We start from the raw sequence: 21,842 nt of genomic DNA on the forward strand, positions 1-21,842 counted from the left end.
TGGGCGTGGCCAGATACACGTACCGCGTGTCGTCTATACGTTACGCCATTACAGTGGTGAAAAAATATCGGAAGTCGGCTTTAGCTGTAATCCATAGGTTTAGCTTTTTTAAATTTATTTATTTAATTATCCGATAACAAGGTCAGGAGTGTTTACAAAACTAAAGTCGGGGCTGTAAATAAACAAAACGAGTTATTAGCGCTCCATCTCTCTCTGATAGTTCCGCAACATGAAGAGAGTTGGGTGTTAGGGCTGGGCGATACGACCGTATAATATCGATATCGTGATAAATATGTCGCGATACATTTAACTTAGATATCCAGGAAGTCAAGAAAATGAAAAGGAAAACATGGTTACTTTTATCAAACACAGATTTACAGAGAAACAAACACGTATAAAGAGAAATCAAAGTTTGGTCCGTTTCATTGCCAGACGGTGCGTTTTATTCCGCTTATACCACAGCGAGTACGGGGTTTAATTTATCACCGGATGACACATCACGCGCTTTAAAGAATTGTCATCAGGTTTAACGTTGTGAAACGTCCGAGAGACAAATTAGTTCCTGTTCACGCTTTTATTACAGCTGCGATAAACAGTCCATCCTTCACCAGCCTCTTTCTTTCTTTCTTTTAAAAAAACAACAACATGCAGCTTGTCATTTCACAGAGAAACCCGAACGCGTAAACTCCTCCGTCTATAAGACTTTAAAGCAGTGTGACTGTTAAAATAATAAAGTTATATAAGAGTCGACTAACAAAAGAAATTCAGCATGTTAACAATTATATGTTTTACTTTGTTAAACCACTAAACTTTTTTTTTAATCTGCGTGTTATTAGTCTTAGATTACGCGGCGCGTCCGCCGTACACGTCCCCGTACACTACGTGAGCTGTTACTATAGAAACGATGACGTATCTGAACGATAACCTAAACCCGTCGTACGTGTTACTGTGTCCGAGCGACACAGTTTTACAGAAACAACGCACACCTTCCGACCAATCAGATTCTAGGGTTTTTATACCGCCACGGAGTGGATTATCTTCCGATAATAAATAATCACGATTATGTGCCTTACGTATAATACGTACGGCGTTCGAGTGCGGAAATTATTTATTTCAAAATGTACATTAAAAAAAAAAAAAAACGCCATGTCTAGAATTGTTTAGTTTTAAGTCGATTATATTACAAATAATTTTTTTTTTAAAGTTTTTAAAGTTTTTCGGACTCTTTTTTTAAATTAGTTAAAGGTTTCAAATTCTAACGCTACACGATTAAACGTGACTTTAATTCTAAAGCGTTTACTTTTCTATAATTTACTTGTTTTTATTATTAAACCCTGTCAGAACGTCATACACACACGTCCTTCCTCAAATCAAGTCTAGAAAGTGTCCAACTTCGGTGGCGACAAAATTTACTTTTTGTTGTCGTTTCTTTTCTTCTTTTAAAACCTTTTTTCCCTGTATCTTAAACAGAAGAATGCAAACATGTTAACACGCATGTCAGTAAATTATTAACTCCATCAGTGTAGTAATTTTACAAGCTTCTGGTTAATACTGGATATATTACAAGCTAATTATTTTATAGACTTATTTATTAACAGTGTAGATCGACCTGGACATGTAACATTTCCATATGAAGACACATCGACTGGACTGTCCAGTTTGCTCCTGTCAGTTCTGGCTAATTATCTTCTCACACTCCTGTCTCTCGGAGTTAATAATGCTGAGGTAAATGATGCTCTGAGGTAAATGATGCTCTCATGTAAATATTGCTCTCATGTAAATATTGCTCTGAGGTAAATGATGCTCTGAGGTAAATGATGCTCTCATGTAAATGATGCTCTGAGGTAAATGATGCTCTGAGGTAAATGATGCTCTGAGGTAAATAATGCACTGGAGTAATTACACTGCTTCATTAAAGCTTAAAAAAAGCCAGCAGGTTTTGGTGCAGATCCTGCAGCCTGTAAACGACAATCACACACAGCATGGATTTTCCACATCTTCATTCACGTCGCGTTTTATTCTTTTAATGGAGGAGAAGGTTTTCAAAAAAAATAAATAAATCAGATAAAGTTGTTTTTACCTGACGGGCGTTTCGTCCCAATTCCTAATCGGCTCGTCCGTAGTAAAATATTAGCGCGCTAGCACTAGCTTATGCTATGTTAAAACTCAGCTAAGCTAGGCTAGGCTAGGCTAGCCGACTAGCAATTGTTTCTGTCCAAAATCTCCATTATTGCACGCTTAGTTCTTCCTTAGATGACCCTGACAACAAAACATCGGAAATTTAAGCAAGATTCACCGACTATCTCGATGACTCGTTCGCAATAAATAATATTTATCCTGCAAAAATTTCGGCTTTATATATATAAATATATATATAATTTTTTTTTTCCCGAATCTAGAAGTTGGATAGTGTTTGAGGAGATACAGCTTAAGAACCGAGGAATTGACTCAACCAATCCCCGCCATTCGTTTCATCTTTGTGATTGGTTAACCTCTTTGATGGACAGGCGATCCGGCCAATCGTGTTCTTCCGTGAACCGTTACTTAACGTGCACAATTTTTTGATTGGCCGAACGTGTCCGCGAGCACAAATTTGGTCAAGCTGCTAGCTAATAATCAAGCTGGTCTGACCTACAAGGACGTATCGGGAGGGGGGTGGGGGGAGTTCCAAATAATGACTTGTGGGAAATATAGGGCACTAGGTAGCTCGTGCGAGCCATGGTGTCTTACTCTACGAAGGGCGCGCGGGTAGGGAACAGAAAGGCATTTGAGATACAGCCGAAATGGAGCCGCTAGCGCCTAACTGTACAGGAGGCGCCTACAGTTATGCAAGTAAAAGCTAGCTGCTGCTTCTGATTTTTTTTGTCATTCTGCAGAAATGACTCGCAGTTCTTTCGAAACATGAGAGGATTTTTTTAAATGGAAATAATGAACATAAAAATCATTTTCTGTGTGAAAACTTAAAAAATAAAAACATTTCTGAAGGCTATTTTAGAGAACATTTACACAGAGAGCTCAGGCGGGGCGTTGCCTTTCAAGCGTCACAGAAAATATAATATAATATCAATTAAAAACAATCTTTTTAACCACAACATACAGCCTAAATACTGTTATAAAAATATATCAATAGAATATATTGATTTTACTGCACGCCTCTTGATCAGAATTTCTATTGTATAACAATCTACAATAATTATTTGCTATGAACAAAGTAATATAATACTAATTATTGTTGTATCATTGTAATTATTAACCATATGAATTATAATAAACAATATAACAGAAAATATTTATAATCATTATTATAATTCATATGCTAATTTCTTGTTGTGTATACTTGGCCGCGTGGTACTGTACATTTTTCTCTAAAATATAGATAGATTTTTTTTATAAAAGTTTTTTTTTCTAAGTTTCTGAACAAGATCTCATTTTATAAACAATATACAACACTGCCATCCATATACATTTGACTATGCAAATTCATTTAGTAAGTATATATGACGATCACTTTTTAAAAATGGAAGACAAAAAAAAAAAAAAACATATTAAATGCGCTTCTTATAAGACGTCGCCTAATCACCTAAGCTTTATCATTATTTATCCTACTTCTAGACTATACGAAGGTATATTGGGATGTATACGGAGCTATAACAAAAAAAAAAATAGCTAAAAATAGTTACAAATCTAAATTTACAAAACTTACAGATCCTGTCGAATAAGTTAGAAAGACGGTGCAAAGGGAAAATCTGTAGAACGTTGACTGTGGGTTTGTGTGTGCCGCCATTTTGTTGTGACGTCAGGTTTGTAGGTAAGGTGGATGACCATTCTATTGTGTTTCTCCTGGGGTTTCCCCCCAGTACAACACAAGACACGCCCTCAGGGGCGGAGCATATACATTCTATGGGGCATTTAATTGGACGAGCTCAAGACTAGTACAGGATGAGTCATCAAAATAACATCCTTTTCCTGGACATGATGAGAGATCAAATTAAAATGCGGGAAAGAATATTTATAATAATTCATAACTAAGAGCAGCGTGTGAGGAATCATTAATCGGAGATAACTAAACAGAAATCCTCCTGACAGTGATGCTGCGATTAAAGAAGTAAACATCTCTCTCACACACACACACACGCACACTCCTGAAGGAAACCACTGACAGTCGATACTCGGCCGGTTATCTGAGCGTCTCACATTAATACGTCGATGTGTTTTATTACCCGGCGTTTAATTATTAAAATCAGCGGGACGCAGCGCGGTTACTCCGGATTTCATTTTCTCTCCTGAAACACAGCTTTACAGAACAGACAGATAAAAGGAAGGAAAGATGCTGAAAAAGTATTCTTCACGTTTGTGGAAGTGAGTAATAAGTCTCGGCTTATATTATAGTTTATATTATAAACTAAATCGCCCATAATTGAAATGTTCATTTCACGACGTTTTTCTGCAAACCGACTTTTATGAGCAGCTCCTGGATTGGGCGGAGAGACTGATATATTGTGAATCTTACTGTAGTTAGTTGGCTAGTTAACTTTTCTCATAGAGACAGTTGAGGCAGTGGGACGGAGCTGTAAGAAGGGAAGGTGTTTCCACAGGCGAGTCCCTTCAAGCCGGGGGACTTTGACAGGTCAGACTGTCAGGATCAGAGATGGAGATAAACCACCTATCTTCAGTTCCCCCTTTCATCTCCTAACAGTCATCAAATCGTGGCTCGTTATCGCTAATCATAAATGTTTTTACTGCTGTAACTGTAAATGTTTTACTGGATCCATACATCATCTTATCTTTGTATCGGTCCGTTTTGGAATAAATCTGTATACTTTTATTGCTAATAAAATATAGAAAGCAGACTGATGCCCGTGTCTCACTTTTTGGTTTGTCTTTGCTGATTTTGTTCCATTTTCGTACAACAATGGTCAATTATTACTTAAACATGCACTATTGAGCTATTTTTTCTTCAGTATTTAAAAATTAACGAGTTTTGTTAACAGAATTCTGAACTGGAGAAGAAAAACTAAAGATGGGGTCGAAGACAGAAAATCTGTTTCCACAATGAAGAAAACTTTATGCACATTTCATGGACATTACATTATATTACTTTAGAGAAATCTCAGCATTTATTAACCAAGAAAAATAAACCAAGTCTACGCTTAACAAGTGTGAGTTTTCACAATTCCTGATGACAAGGAATCATTTTCCAAGTCTAAATATCAAGATTGTATGTAACTGGAGACAGAACTTTTTTGAACTCCACATAAATCATAAACCATTGAAATCGTTTGAGAAATGTAAATTATTGTGCTTTTTATGCAGAAAAACCACAGCTCCCCCGTTTACGTGTATTTGTTTATAGGCAGTGTTTCCCGGATCAATCCGGTGGACATGTGGACCTATCACAGCAACGGGCCCAAGCGGCGCCTGTGTATGTCTAAGAGCAGATCAATCACCGGTGTCGTAAATATCGTAAACTATTTCCGGTTTATTGAAAACGCACAGTCAAGGGAGCCGTTTAGGAGCCTTGGAAGAGTCGACTCTAACTGCTGAGTCGACTCAATTGAAGTGATTCAATGAAAGAGCTGGAATTCCCATTCACTCGTTTGAAGAGGCTTTTAAATGAAACCAGAGCACACAGCAGACGGCAGGGGGCGGTGTGGTCTGCAAACTCACTTCTCACAGGTAACAAAGATAAACTAGATTTATTAATAAAAACATCTTAACTAACTGCTTAATTTACAACTTTATAATTATCAAGGTAAGTAGAAACTCCTAAGCTAGATCCACAGCATTAACATTCCAAACTAGCTGCATTTACCTGTACAGGTGATTTATTGAGTATTTCTTTTTTGTGGAAAACATCACACACCAGAGTGGATTTTTTTTTTTTTTTTTTTTTTAAATAAACAGTTCTCTTTATTGATAATTGATTCTCAAAAAAGAGACTACAAAAAAAGAACAAAGAACACAAAATAAGCGTGAAAATAAGCGTTCAAAGCTTTTCTTCATGATTCTACAAATAACCAAATAACAGAAATAAGGAAAGAGGAAAAAAATAGAAAGTTTTTTTTTAAAAAAAGAAAAAAAAGTGAACATGATTGTTTCTCGAATGCGTCTGAAATCTAAATGGAAATTCTGCACCTGTGGCGAGTTGTCGTCCTCTCACGCTGCACATCCGCATCGCCGGCTCCCTGCGCGTCATAATATTAATCATCATCATCAGCTATTCTCCCAGAGTAGGGGGCTCTGTGTGTGTGTGTGTGTGTGTGTGTGTGTATTACAGTTTATAATCAGACTGGCTCTGAAACAGGAAGTGCAGCGACAGCAGCGATGTGATCAGCGTTGGAAAAGAAAAGGAGAAGAAAAAAAAAAAACAGTACGAGGCCAGGGCCTGGAAAAGTCTCTCCAGAGAGAAGGAAAGACAAAAGTGGAACAAAAAACGTCACGCTTACTCACAAACACTCGCACTGCGTCAATGAGAAACAAAAAGAAATTTTTTTAAAAAGAGAGCGAGAGAGAAGAAGGAGGAGAACCCTGGGTACTCTGTATGTGTTTTTTGAGAGAGAGAGAGAGAGAGAGAGAGAGGGAAGCAGCAGGGAGGTAGGTAGAGACGGGGGTATTTTTTTAAGGTTGGAGGGGGTATAGGGTGGATGGACAGACAGAGAGACAGAGAGAGAGAGAGAGAGAGAGAGAGAGAGAGAGAGAGATAGAGAGGGGGGGAGGAAGGGGGGTCCAGCGTAGCGAGTGCTATTTCTTGGCTTTCCCCCCCTTGGCTGAGTTGCGAGGTGGAGTGACCGGACGCCCTGAGCCCACACCTCCTCCTCCGTACGAGTACAGCTTCTTATCGGCCGGTTTCAGGATCTGACCCAGAGACAGACAGAGAGAGAGAGAGAGAGAGAGAGAGAGAGAGAGGGAGAGAAATGAGAAGAGAGAGAAAAGTGAGTGATGCTAATCATAAACAGAGAGAAATGAAAATCTGTCTCTCACTCATCACCATTACAGATATTTAATTGCATCAGCAGTGTACAGTGTCCTCTTCTAACATATTCCACATGTCTGTCTCTCTTTCTACCTGTATGTATCTGTCTCTCTCTCTCTGCACATCTGTCCCTTGGCGTCTCTCTTCCTGTCTCTCTCTATCTATCCATGTTCCCCCGTCTCTCTCTCTTTGTCCCTCCCTCTCAGTCCATCTATCCATCTTTCTCTCTGTCCTGGTTTCTCCCCCTCCCTCTCAGACTCTTTATCCATCTCTCTCTCCATGCCCCCCCGCCCGGTCTCTCTATCTCCCTATCTCCCTCTCTCCCCGTCCATTTTTCCCCCTCCTTCCCTTTCAGACTCTATCTATCTCTCTCTCCCTGTCCCACCCCGTCTCTCTCTCTCTCTCCCCGTCCATTTTTCCCCTCCCTCCCTCTTTCTGTATTCACACTAAACTGAAGCGACTGAATTGTATTCTATCATAACGACTCTGAATCACTTGATCAGCCTCAGAGCTACAACCAAACTCTCTCACACTGAACTCATTAATCAGGGTTTTATCTGTGTTTATTTTTACTCCAGAACATGCACAAGGGCAGAAAGATTAGGAAAGATGTGTGTGTGTGTGTTTCTCCTGACCTGGAAGGAGCACATGAGTGTCTCGTCCACACTCATCATGGCCCCGGCGTTGTCGAACTCTCCGCAGTAGTTCGGCGCAGAGAACAGCGTGACCAACTGCCTCTTGGCGAAGAACTCGTAACCGTCCTCCACCACCTGCACCGCACGGAGAGGGGGATTTAATAACGAAAAACAAGGAAACGAGGGAAAGACAAACATTGAGAAAGAAGAGTAGCGTGCACCGAATCTCACACCTGATGCGCCCTGCATATGAGGTCCATGTCGTGTTTGTGCAGGAATTTGGCCACCACGTCTGCGCCGAAGGTGAAGGAGACTCCGCGGTCGTTCTCTCCCCATCCCAGCACGTCTTTATCCGGGTCGGCCCACAGCAGGTCACACAGCAGGCCCTGATCCGGCACGTCCGTGGGACGCATCACACGCCGAACCTGCTCCATAGACTGCAGGTCTGGAGAGAGACCTAAGGGGGTGGAGGTGGGGGACATGGCACACGTCTCAAACACACTACAAAATATTTAACTGTTGGCCACATGCCCAAACACAACCAGGGGTGTCGATACTTTAATCCTAGGTCGTGACAACACAAAGGCGAGACACACACTAGGGTAATAAATTGTTGTGAAAACTAAATCTTTTAAAATCTAATTCGTTTGATGATATATTTATTTAATGCCTAAAAAAAAAGTGTATAATCTTTAATGTCTAAATTATTTAAAAACATTCTACAATCTTATATTTTCAAAACATTAGAAAATGTCTGACATCAAATCGGCTGCTTCCAGAAAACATGATTATCTAAAAATAAATAATTAAATAAGTGAGTAAATAAAGCCAACCCCAGATAAAGTGTTGTGACATAATTCATCACGATATCCATAAACAAATTTTATCTGTTTCAACATGTCAATAAATAACCAAATAAACAACCTCAATAAGTCACACACTACGTAGGGCGCAAATATAGTGAAAAGGGAGGAATTTGGGATTAGCCATAAATAGAAGACTGATTTTAATAATAATTATAATGATTATAATAATTATACTAAACAACAAAAATATCTTTCAAATTTTGTAAAATTTGTAGCTATTATAAAAATTCATTGATAAATTTTATTTACAGAATTCATTTTGTTCATCAAAACGTTATTTTAAAAGTAAATGTCAAATTTTTTTTTACTCGGATCAGTGAACACGATGTTAATCTGTTAATCAGCACGATTCTGTGCGAACGGGTGACCAATCCGTGCTCGTCACTATTTTTAGCTCCGCCCACGCGTCCAGGCTCGGCTCTCACCGTACCAGAGTGAGAAGTGGAGCCGAGCCACGCTCGGTGGTGGAAATGCTGGGGATTGTGGGTAATTTTCCGAGTCAGGCGCTATGTATACGGTGCTGAACATTAATAATAAAGTCGGAGAAAAGAGCCGTGATGAGAAAATTTCATCGCGGAGGCGTTATGAAGACGCTAAAATAAGCCGAGCGGTTACTGCTGAGACGAGACGAGTCGAGACACAGAGAGAGAGAGAGAGAGCGAGCAAGTCACCGAGAGAGCGAGCGCGAGTCATTGAGAGCTCACCTCCATGGCAACAGAAGATCTTCTCGTCTACAATGGCGGCAACGGGTAAGCAGTTGAAGCAGTCTGTGAACGTCTTCCACAGTTTGATGTTATACCGTCTCTTACCTGAGGAAACGCACACACACGCACACACACACAGTGTACAGTGTTGGATTAGGAAATAAGTCATCCTCTATCGTGCTGCTTTGTTGATTTTGATATTATTCTGGAACTTAAATCATGATTAAACTCAGTGTGTGTTATTACAGGACACGTTTACTGCAGTCACGTCATACGGGAAAAACGTCATACCAACGTTCCGACCCGACAGACTCCGGAAAACTCGGGAGAGAGGTGACCGTCGTGTGTCCGAGGAAACGGTGTTTAAAAAATTAAAAACTAGTTTGTTTCATCTAATAAAATTTCACCTGCATTTGGTTTAATAAAAGATTAAAAGGAAAACGGAAAAACACAGAAAGGAGAGATAAAGAGAACATAGAAAGAAGGAAAAAATGAAGAGAGAAAAGAAAAAAAAAAAGGCAGAAAAAACAGGAAGGAAGACAAATATAAAGAAAAAAGGGAAAAGAGAGACAAAAGAAAAACAAAAAAGAGCCAGGAAAGAAGGAAAGAAAAGGGAAAAAACGTGAAAAAAAGAGAGAAGGAAAGGGAGGAAGACAAACACGGAAAAAGAAAAACCAAAGACAAAGAAAAATAAAAAAAATACGAAGGAAGGAAATAAGAGGAAAAAATTTTTATTGAAACGAACAGAAAAAAAAGGAAAAATGAAGACAAAGAAAGAAAGAAGAGAAATAAGTAGAAGAAATAAAACAGGAAACAAAAAAAAGAAAGAAAAAAAACGCATTATTGTTTTTTTCACGTTTATTTGAAGTCGTTTTGAGACAGTAAACTGCGGCGTATGTTAGATAATTTAAGCGCGTTTGTGTGTGTAAGAAGGTGTGTAAGCCTGTCTCTTACACTCGTCGTAGAAGCCGTAGATGCGGTTGATGGAGGCGCACTCGTGGTTGCCCCTCAGCAGGAAGAAGTTCTCGGGGTATTTGACCTTGTAGGCCAGCAGGAGGCAGATGGTCTCCAGAGACTGCTTCCCTCGGTCCACGTAGTCGCCCAGGAACAGGTAGTTGCTCTCAGGAGGGAAACCGCCATACTCGAAGAGCCGGAGCAGGTCGTAGTACTGACCGTGAACATCACCTACACACACACACACACACACACACACTCGGAGATTCAGAACATCCACTCTACTGATGATTAAAGATCTGACATGGACTATAAGAATGTGTTGGGATTCACTTTTCCAAGTTGGAAATGATAGGCGTATGATAGGGCAGATTGGTGGGTGGGGCTAAATTTGGTGGGGAGTTAAAAATAAATCAATAAAAAGAAGAAGATTGTAACACGAGCGTAGACTAAGCTGTCGGTCCAACTTGTGAACGTACAGCGCTGGATGAACCCGTTGACTGTTACCATAGAAACGTCCCGTTCCACCTCAAACTGGTCTGTGCGTGTGAGGACTGGAGCCGTGACTTGTCATGAAAAGACTCGACTACAGATTGAATTCGGTGATTTAAGAACGTGAGCGCGAGAACGAGCATCATGGAGACTACAGAAGGAGAAAGACAGACAAAGTCGGAGCCGCCTCACAAACGGATTCCTGATCCATGGCGTAATACGAGACGGCGGTAACGCACACGGCGACGGAGATTACACAGCTGTGTTTTTTCCATCACAGAGCCAAATGGCGGCGCGGCGTTATCCACGTCCTGATCTGTGGAGTGTTTATAACCAGGCAGTGGCGTTACTAACGCGACGGAGAGCACACGCCGCGCCGCTTATTTGTGGCTTTATTACTGTCTGAGTAATGCACTAATCGGGGCGTGCTGTAAAAGCTCGGTGTGTTTACTCGGCCCGGCCCGGCTGATAAAACCCAGACCTCTCGGTTTCACTCACCACAGATCTTCAGTGGTGCCTCCAGCTCCAGCAGGATGGGCTGGCTGAGGAAGATTTCCCGGGATTTGAGGCAGAGGCCGCGGATCTCGTTCTCCGTCAGCTGGACGTTCTTGCCAGGCCGCGAGCCCTTAACTGCACACATAGAGAGAGAGAGAGAAAGAGACAGAGAGTGAGAGAAAGACGCCGACAGAGACAGACAGACAGGGAGAGAAAGGGACACAGAGAGAGAGAGAGAGAGAGAGAGAAAGAGACACAGAGAGAGGGACACAGAGAGAGAGAGAGAGAGAGAGAGAGAGAGAGAGAGGGAGAGAGAGAGACAGAGTGAGAGAAAGAGACAGAGAGTGAGAGAAAGACACCGACAGAGACAGACAGACAGGGAGAGAAAGGGACACAGAGAGAGAGAGAGAGAAAGAGACACAGAGAGAGGGACACAGAGAGAGAGAGACAGGCGGGGAGAGAAAGAGACACAGACAGAAAGACACAGGCAGAGAGGGGGAGAGAGGAGGAATAATTAAAAAATAAATTAGAAAGAATAAATTTATACAGAACACTATCACACTCGCACCCGAGTGCTGTTCAATTCCCAAATCATACAAATATATCATCGTTTCCATAACAACAGCTCATTCTTTCTCAGCTCAGTTTTTTTGTCACGTTTATGGAAGGAGTCTCCAGTGTCAGAGCTTTGTAACAATAAGAAGTAAAGCTGTAACCAAGATGTCTGTATGTGAGAGAGTTGTCTTAACTTTGAAAAGAGACAGACAGACAGACAGACAGACAGACAGGCTGGTGAGGGAACGACTGCTATAACGTAAGCGAGAACAGGAACTCTGTTGTTTCACAGAACGTTAGATGTAACTGTAAACTGATACAAAGCACGAGGAGTTGTTTTTTTTTTAAAAAATTAATAAAAAATAAAGTTTGAACTGTTAGTAAGTTGGCGTGGAAGAGGAATAACACACTCGGGGACGAGCCGTTATGGGAAAATAACCAACTTCAGGGTGAAAATTAACTCGGAAAACTGAAGTGTTTTATTCCTTACATGCTGTATCTTTATTTTTGCAACCAATGTTTATTTTATTTACAATTAGGTTAAAAATAAAAGGCTGCAGATCGGTGGTGAAAAATATCCACTAGGTTATCAATCATACCATGAAATTTTCAAAGCGTAACACACCTAACTATTAGGGTCACATTCTCCTCTCGCACCTGACGCTCATTCAGACGTCACTGCCGTGGCCATGAGAACTGAAAACAGGAGGCGTGTATCTTTATCTTTAAGCTCTAATAAATTTACCTCCGTCGCCGCACGCAGGCCTACAAGCTCATTATAATATAAACCTGACAATTACTCAACACCTTCTGACCAATCAGACTCCAAAGAATAACATCTCCTCTGAATAAACAACTGCAGTACGACACTTTAATAAAAGATCAGGTAATTATGCTTATCTGAATATGCGCATGAAGTCCGTTACACACACACACACTTCTCCCTGATCACACACAACTGAGCTCTTTACACAAATCAATAATTCACCACAGCGCATTTAAACAAGGCCGAGCGACTAAACAAGTCCGGCATTTACTTTGCAAACACACACACACCCCAGATGCAAAGGCAGGAAGTCTGTCCAAACACAATGTCAGTTCAAACACAACACAGATCTTCAGCTCGGATTCGAGGCGGTTTATCTGGGGCGATGCGGTAAAACGGCGTCTGATGCCTTCGCAGGAAAAACATCACAACCCTAGAATAGAAACGTGTGTGTGTGTGTGTTTGTGGGTCAGATACAGGTTAACACAGCCAGCTGCCCACTCCACTCATGCTCCTGTGATATACGCAGTGAGCTGTGGTGAATCAGAGGCGAGCGCTTTGGGGTTTAAACACAAATCCTCACGAGGCGAGAATAGAAGCTGTAACGTGACTCAGAGTTCTGCGCCGTTACGCAAGCCGAGGCTTACAGGAAGCTAGAACATAGAACACATCGCTTCGCGTGTGTGTGTTTCTATATCATAAATACCCAGTTCTGAAACACGTACAGGAAAATACGCTCACACACTGTGCGTGTTACAGCCGGAGCCGCTTCCACACCTTCCGACCAATCAGATTCCAGCGTTCGGCTGCGCCCTGCTATAAAGGCGGTACCTGCACGGATGTTCTCACGACAGCCTCCGAATCCAATTAAGAGCTTTCGGCGTGTCGGAAATAAGAATCTTACATAACCGCGTGCCGACTTGTTTTCACGGGCCGCACTTTCTACCTGTCTGTTGCGTCGTTTGATTCCATGCTGTTTATTTTAGAAGTCAGGGTTCAAGCACCCCATTACACCCCGAGCTCGTAAACCTCCAGTCGTCGACTTTAAACACCGAGCCACACCCACTTTGCATAAACCCCCACCCACTTTCCTCCTCCCATCTTAAACCACCTTTCCATCTCAGAGAGTCACTTCCCCGTTCCAATAAATCCCCTGCCCCCCCCCCCCTTTTTTTTAAATAAAGGAAGTCTGGATATTTATATTTTAGCATGTGTATAAATAGTGTCATAAGTCATAATAATAATAGTAACAATAACAACAACCAGTTTAAGTAACAAACACCTAAAGCGTATGGATGTGTTTTTAAATAAAATTATTGATGCATGGAAGGGATTATGGTGAACACCCAGGAATTAATTTACTCACGTTAAAAAATGTTTTGTAAATTGCATATTATACAAATATAAATAACTTTTATTGACTATTTTTTTTAAGGCTTTTAAAATCTCTAAAATTACTTTTACGAAAATATCTTTGCCATCAAAAGTCAGTCGGTCGATTGGCACCATTTCAACACACACACACAAATCCTGAATGACTTGATATTCTTCGAAAGATCTGAAACCTGATCAGGTGTGACCGAGGAAATACCTCCAAACCTGAAAACAGAGTGTGTGTATGTTTGAGAAGAGGAAGCAGCTCAGTGAAGGGGGGGGTGGGGGAGAAGGGTCAGATTACATAAGGGGATATAAATACGGCTGTTATCGGACTTGTTTAATTTCTGCGCTGCTGGCGCAAACTGTCCTTAAAGTCCTGTGATAAACAGCGACTACACACACGCACGCAGCAATAATAACAGCGATGTGCGTTTTAAACACAAACGCCGTGTTTGTCGTGACTCAGAAGCGTGAAATCATAATTACGTCATTTAAATGGAGAAGAACAAAAAACACCGCCCGTAGTCAGCGGATCACGCTGGAGTTACGAACTGTAGTCGTGCGTATGCAAAAAAATACTAAATCACATACGACTTTTGGCCAATGAGCGAGGTGAAGTGGGCGTGTCTGTGTGCTCTGTGCTCGCAGAACTGAACTGTGCTCACGGATACGTTTACAAGCGCTCAATCCACAGCACCGTACGCTCAAAAGTCACTACATGTCCCTAGCTAAGCCCCACCCCTGACACGCATTCAACAGAAACGTTTGTAGAAAAATCTGTGCGTCTGGGTGGTGTTAACGTAGGACATCGCTTCACCAGGCAGGTTTAATAGTTTCGTAATTAGGAATACTGCCGAAGGTAAATGTTTGACTTAAAATCGTTTCAGCAATGGAAGTGTGTTATTAACCCCGCGTTCACGGCGGCGTTCATTTTCCAAACGGAGCTGCGCTTTCAGCCGCTTTTCAACCAAAACGTTCGCAATTCTATGCAAATTAGGTACGGCGTTGTAAAGAAGCTACAAATCCAAACGTCCAAGTGTGCTTCCATAGTTCCTACCTGTGATTAGTTCTCGGTTTCAGCTCATCCTTAGACATGTACAGAGACGTTACGAAGAGGCTCGTTACTGTAAAGCTCGGGTGCGTGTACTGGACTCGCCGTGTGAACGCAAACGCCTCATCGCTGATCCGATCCCCGATTTAACACACAGCGTCATCATTTCACACGAAAAGCAAACGTCGTAAAACTCGATATACACGTCTATATCGTAATAAATTACATCACGATACACTTTCCTGGGATTTCAGGATAACGTTTATTTAAAAATGGTCATAAACCCTATAAATTTACTAATGAACCTTTACAACTCCACGCATTGTTCAAAATTTGCTAATAGAATTAACTTTGTTATTTTTAAATAATATTTTCGACCCTTTTCTGTCATTTTAAAGTCATTTATTGTTGTAGTCATTTAAGGACGTTCATCGTGTTTTATCGTATCGATAGGACACTGTTATATTCAGGTCGTTAATCTGCGAGATCCGGAGATTCGCTCGTACAGACGATCTCTTCCATAGCACGGCCGTGTAATCGTTAGTAACGAGGTTCTACCTGGAGAAATGACGCTCTAAATGTTTCGAGTTGTTCGTGGCTTAGAGGAAAAAGAAAAGAGGAAAATGTAAACGCAGACGACACAAAGTGTGTGCTTTACGCCGTATAATAACAAGACAGGAAGCTGGAACTCATCGTGGCTGTTCTGGCGCCACGGCTCTTTTCCTGCTTAGTCCGACATTTCGTTTTCGCGGTCCCCCCCCCCCCCAATCATCGCTCACGTATTCGTTCACGCCGACGGTTTACGCAGGAGTCCCCAAACATTTTCGGAGCTAGGGACTCCTTTAACCGTAAAGATAAATTCCACACACCCAGTCAGTTTTCTGAACGCTATTTACATTGAACATCCTTTTTTTTTGCCGTAGAGCTTTCTCTTACTGAAAGGAAGGTCCGAGTTGATGAGTTAATGATTTTCTAATAAATAAAGTTGTTTTTACTAGATTGTTTAATAAGGTCGTATCACGACATTTCTACGATACGCAATATAAACTTTTTGCTCGAACAAACTACCATCAAAACAGAAAAAAAAAAATCACAACACCAAGGTTTGTATGGACGCTTCTTAATAAAATTCCAGGACTCTTTTCTCGTCAAGTACGATATAAGACATGTCAAACACGTTCGCTTTCTTCTTTTAAAACCCAAAAAAATAAAATGGGAATCAAATAACGCTGGACTGAGTTTGCGTTTCCCCAGACATCACTTCGTCTTCACTGTAACGTCGATATACCAACAACTTTAAATGGAAACGCACACACACACACACACACACACACATTAAAGACATTGTGGGGAATACACTTTGACTCTTCACGCTAAAAGCTACTCATAGTTTGAAGTAGTTAAGGCGAGACACTGCAGGTGAACAGGTGAGAAATTTTTAATGTGAAGATATTATCAGGAAACTTTACCAATACATCACACACACACACACACACACACACACACACACACACTACAACAACTATTTCCTGAAAAAAAAATGTGTTTAGACATGCAAATAAGACGCTCGTTAAATATGCGCTCATTTACATACATGTAACTACCGAAAATCTGGATATTCAAAACAGTTCAATTTTAAAAATCTTTATTTCCATTTTAACAACATTACAGTTCAGATTCTGGATCTCGTTTCCCCCCATATACAATATCTCAAAATAATGTAGAAAGGCACATGGATTAAAACTTGATTGTCACACTGTTTTTAAATACATAATGCTGTGTGTGTGTATATGTATATACATACACACACACACACACACACACACACATATATATATATATATAAAGCGTATATGACTTCTTTGTGTGAATTATATTAACGTATACACAGAGACATGATGAGGAGGCCAGATAGAGGAGAAATCCACATCCATCGCATATATTTAACACTTATCTTCTGTACTTTCATTACTTATTCGACCTATAGATAGCTGCCTATGTCTGGGGGGTTTTTTTTATGCTTTTCGCATGGGATTTCTATTTTTAATGTATCGACGTCTCCGTCGTAAGCTAGCCGAGCACGTCACGTGACTCGTTTCGGCGAATCACATCGGCAGAAATGAAATATAAAAACTTCCATAGCCAATGAGATTCTGTCTCCTGGTTTAGCTCGGCCTGTAGTTTCTCACCATTAGCAAACTCTGTAATGGAAGTCACCGTGTTTATTTAGACCAGTTATGATGACGTTAGAGAAAATGAGCTTTCCATCAACACCAAAACACTTGGAGATCACGGCGGTACACCTGGCTGAAAAACGCTAACCTAGGACAAAGTTCTGGTGAAACTGACGGACGTAAACACACCAAACGCCTAAAAATAAATATTTCATTGTGACCTAGCATAATTTTTATGGTAACTGTGTTAAATAAGACACGTTATAGAAGATAAATATACCGAAATATAGCGCTAAGTTGACCAGTATACACAAAAATGCCTTTTTTGCCTGCCGTGTCTCTCCTTAAGCTAAATTTGAGCTACGCATTTTTTTTTAAATAGCTAACTACACTACACGTTACTAACAAGTGCACTTTTACAACTGGATAAAAATAAAAAATAAAAAGTAACTGTCCGGTACATGGCTACACGTTTGAAAACGAACTCTTTACTGGAAAAGAGACACGATTGTTAAAGTCGAGGCGCTACCGTCACGCTTGGAAGCTACAAAAACCAACAAAAAGCCAAATTCAAGCACCGTGTACGAACCCTGTAATACTTTTCCTTAACGTCTGGAAAATTAAACAATGTTTTCGCTTTAAACGTTTAAAAAGAACATTTTTCAATTAGAAGAAAACAATGTTTTGTTTTTTTTTTTTAAAAGATTCAGTATGGAATTTTAGCAACAAATTACCACCAGCTGCTTCCAACCTACCACTCTACCAACCACTCAACAATTATCAGTGTTATTAAATAAAACGTTAAAAATATACTGTTGATATATTTCATAAAAGTCTGTTAAAAAAAGCCATAAAAGCCAAAATGCATGAAAACGTTGATATTATATCGTCACGTCGCAGGAGACGAAGGAAGGAGCTACAGTACTCACTTTTGTTGCCAGCGGTTGAGACATTAATGTCTGTGTGTTGAGTTATTTTGACGGAACAGCAAATTTACACTGTTACACAAGCTGTACACTCACTACTTTACACTGTAGCAAAGTGACATTTCTTCAGTGTTGTCACATGAAAAGATATCATCAAATATTTACACAAATGTGAGGGGTGTACTCACTTTTCTGAGATACTGTGTGTTCGGTTTTGTTTTTCTGGAGAAAATTTATTTTCTCAGAACATCCGTGTCCAAAATATACACGTATGCAAAAAGCGTAATCTGCACATTGCTATTAACGAATTTATATATGATCAGGCTGATGATGGACACCCCAATTTATAAACAGATCTTCAGGACGTCAGGAGTTCACGGTTTTTTTGTAGTTTCTCGATAACATGACAAGCTGCACTTTATTTTTTTATATATAGAGAGCAAGAGAGAGAGAGAAGAGAGGGAACACCGAAGTTGTGCAATCGTAAACGGATAAAAAGTACCACGTGTCGTTCTTTAATAAACAATAGATTGCAATCGTTAGGGAACTGCTGCGGTATAAAAGGAATAGAACACTTCAGGACGTGTTGACGTAGGAATAAAAACAATCACGTGTCCAGGTGTAGTTTTTCTCCCCTAAACGTAAACACCGGTAATTCACATTTACTCCAAAAACGAGTCACAGTGAGGAAAGTAAACTGCGCTGTCGGATTATCTGATCGCAGACGGCAATTATTTGGCCGGTAAGAAGATGGATAAAAGGTTTGCGCGCTACACGCTGTACGAAAGAAACGCTAGGTACGATCACCACACACTGAGATTTCCCGGCGGTTTTAAACGTCCTTTTCGCTCGCCGTTTAAAGCCGCATCACTCTAGTTTTCTATCCCCGGGTGAGTGAGCGGCGTCTGTTGACGATTGCCGTCCTGATACCCGACTGCGCACGTCACGGCAGATTTCGGTCACGCAATATTCTCTGCGCACGACGGGTCTCTCATTTCAGGGAAAGGACGCGGACGAGTGTAACGAGTTCCCGCTTGTTAAACCTACCATGGTTTTTTTTTTCGATTTAAATCCTTTCTGTCAAAGTGAAACTGCAAAATGATATCATCAAATCACACCAAAAAAAAAACCTCCATCAGCCTGTTCCAGCTTGAAGGAAAGAAGAAAAAAAGCCCTAAAGAGCGACTGATAATGCAGAAAGGAGGAAGCGTGCGCTCTGGATGGCGTTATTTTAAATTTATTTATTCATCAAACCTGCGAGGAACGACGCAAGAACCGGTCAGGATCATAAAGCTGACACGCGATGATTCGATCTCCAAAGATGAATCAGATTGCGACAAGCCCCGCCCATGAGCCCATTATTTACGTCATACGCATAAGAGACACCTCGAGATATAATCACGAGCATCTAATTTACATAGCCACGCCCTCGTTTGTGCTAGTGTCTCAGTTATGAGAAAAATAAAGTGTTTTAACCGTATCCAAAGAAAGTAGTAAACAGAATAGGGGGGGAACAAACAAATAAATCTCAGCGAGTTTGAGATGCTTTTGTCCGATGTTTCTGCAAATTAAAACACAATCAGGGAGAAATCAGACCAAAATCCGAATCTCACCTGCAGGTCTTCACGCAAACTATTTTCCATCCTGCACTAATATATTTTTTAAAGAAACAAAGAAAGAAATTCACCAAATACTTGGTGTGTGCACGGGGCTCTGGGGTAACGTCCTGTTTTGCAGCAGCACCTCTGTGATTTTATTTCCCTCCGGATCGGCCGTGCCGCTGTTCTTCTCTGTCCTCCTCGGAGAAAATTACAGCCCTGCCGTGTTTATGTCATGTAAATCGCGGATATGTGCGAATTTATACGCAGGTGTCGCCTCACGTCAGGAAAAAAAACACTTCGTAGCGCTCGCGTCAGAAACGTATCAGATATCAAACACTTCCTGAACCGCGAAACTGGAAAACCTCGACTACACACGCTAGCTGGGAAAGTGTTTTCAGGAGGAGACAGAATAAGACCGCGATCCCGCGGGCAGGTTAAAGGAGTCGTTATAACGACAGCAGACACGTAAACATCATCATCAACCATATTACCTGTCTATGAATAACGACTTTTTTCACTGACACGTCCTTAAACATCTAACGACGCAAAAATCAGGATTCCAGCTAGAAACTCTCTCCTCCTGCAGGAGTTTTAGTGTAACACGTACTACCACTACATCGTCCTGCTGATAAACCGATCCGATACGGGCTCGTGAGTAAAGACCGACGGAACCGAAGCGTGTCTGAAAAGCCCAGGCACGTGATTTGTCGGTCTGAGACTCCGCCTCCAGGTTCAGAGCGCCAAAAACGCGCTTCTCCGATAACAATAATACGCTGTTCCGACGCGTGTAACGATGAACGTTATTTATATCTATATCGTTATTGCAATGACATATCGTCCTGTGCATTTTTTTAGTTTTACAAGGAACGCAAATGGGCGTTCGTGACCGGGTTTTATTTATTGTTTCCGACTCCGCCCACAAAATATAATTCGCACTTCATTTCCGTTATGCATTTTTAACAACACTACTTATGAATATTTAGCTATTTTGAAAAAAAAACTTTACATACACACACACACACACACACACACACACACTATATATATATATAAAGCAATTGTGATCACTTTAATTAAACCGGTAGCTATAGGCTTTATTTATTTATTAGCTACATTTGCAAGCATTTAGGATTCAGTGCAAAACTTTAAATAAAAAAAGAAAGAAATCTGATTAATATCTTTTTCTTCTCATCTCTCTGGTGGGAATTTGTTAGCAGATTTAAACCTTTTCCCGGGGTAAAATAGAGATTTATTCTCACTCAGAAAAGGTCAAAATGGGTTTGGGTTCCAGGAAGATTAAAACGAGCAGGAACTAAATGCAAAAATGTACAAATTTAAGAAAGAAATGAAGTTTTTTTTGCAGAGTTTTAACGCTGAGCTGGGCATTACTGCATGTTCACATCAGCACATTCGTCATCTGACTTGTGATCCACATCCACGACTTAAATAGTGTCTTATTACCTTTTCTTTCTTTTAAATGAATAATAACTATTACGTTTCGGGAAAATGTAATTCCACACACAGAACTTTAAAAAAATCACATTTAAAAGCATTTCATTTCGATCAGGAAGGAAATTTACCAGCCAGTCTCGAGCTCCGTTCACCAACACAGGATACCACAATGTCATGATTTTCAGCGCAAAAACCATCATTTAAATCTCTTTATCCCGATCCAAAACACGTCATGTAGTCAAACTGCATGCTATAAAGGTGAAATATTTAACATTTCGTCAAAACCAGACGTAAAAAAGTGGACAAATTCGCTCACCTTCCAGGAGACGCTGTATTATGGAGTCGATATTTAATTTGTCCGGTTCCGCCATTTTACTTTTATATTTTCTCGATTTATTCAAGCACGTCAGGTATTTCAGTCACGAATAACCGTCAGGATCCAAAAATAATAATAAAAATAATAACAATAAGGCCCCAAGAAAAAAAACAACCGGGCAATTCGTTAAAAAAGAATAAGAAGAAAAAATGAAAGATACCGTTATCGAAATATCGTCGTTTTTTGGTTAGCCGCTAGCTTAGCTTTCCTTGGCTAGCTGCTTACATTTAGCTTAGCTACACCGCGTTAGCTTATTAAATACCCGTATTATAAGTGTTAAACCAAAAAGGGTTTATATAGTACAAAAATACTAGCTCTGGCTCCACCGCCTCTCTGCTTTTCTTTCAATTATTCTGACCGTCTTTACCCCCTTTTTTTTTTTTTTTTTAAACGGTCCCTCTCTCCTTCGGTCCTCGACCAGCACTAAAAAAAAGAGGACCGTGCT

The 21,842-nt window shown here is 40.5% G+C and overlaps 1 protein-coding gene across 1 annotated transcript; it reads right to left on the reverse strand.

Annotated features, from left to right (window-relative positions):
* Positions 1–6,556: 6,556 nt before the first annotated feature.
* ppp1caa (protein phosphatase 1, catalytic subunit, alpha isozyme a) lies at positions 6,557–21,842 on the reverse strand. Its single transcript, XM_053618880.1, has 7 exons — positions 21,338–21,842; positions 11,123–11,254; positions 10,133–10,363; positions 9,179–9,283; positions 7,842–8,065; positions 7,609–7,743; positions 6,557–6,855 (listed from the first exon to the last, which is right to left on the reverse strand). Exons 1-7 carry the CDS (start codon positions 21,390–21,392, stop codon positions 6,742–6,744), a joined length of 996 nt encoding a protein of 331 aa, XP_053474855.1. The 5' UTR covers positions 21,393–21,842; the 3' UTR covers positions 6,557–6,741.

The sequence above is a fragment of the Ictalurus furcatus genome, chromosome 2 (genome assembly GCF_023375685.1).
Source record: "Ictalurus furcatus strain D&B chromosome 2, Billie_1.0, whole genome shotgun sequence".
NCBI lineage: Eukaryota > Metazoa > Chordata > Actinopteri > Siluriformes > Ictaluridae > Ictalurus > Ictalurus furcatus.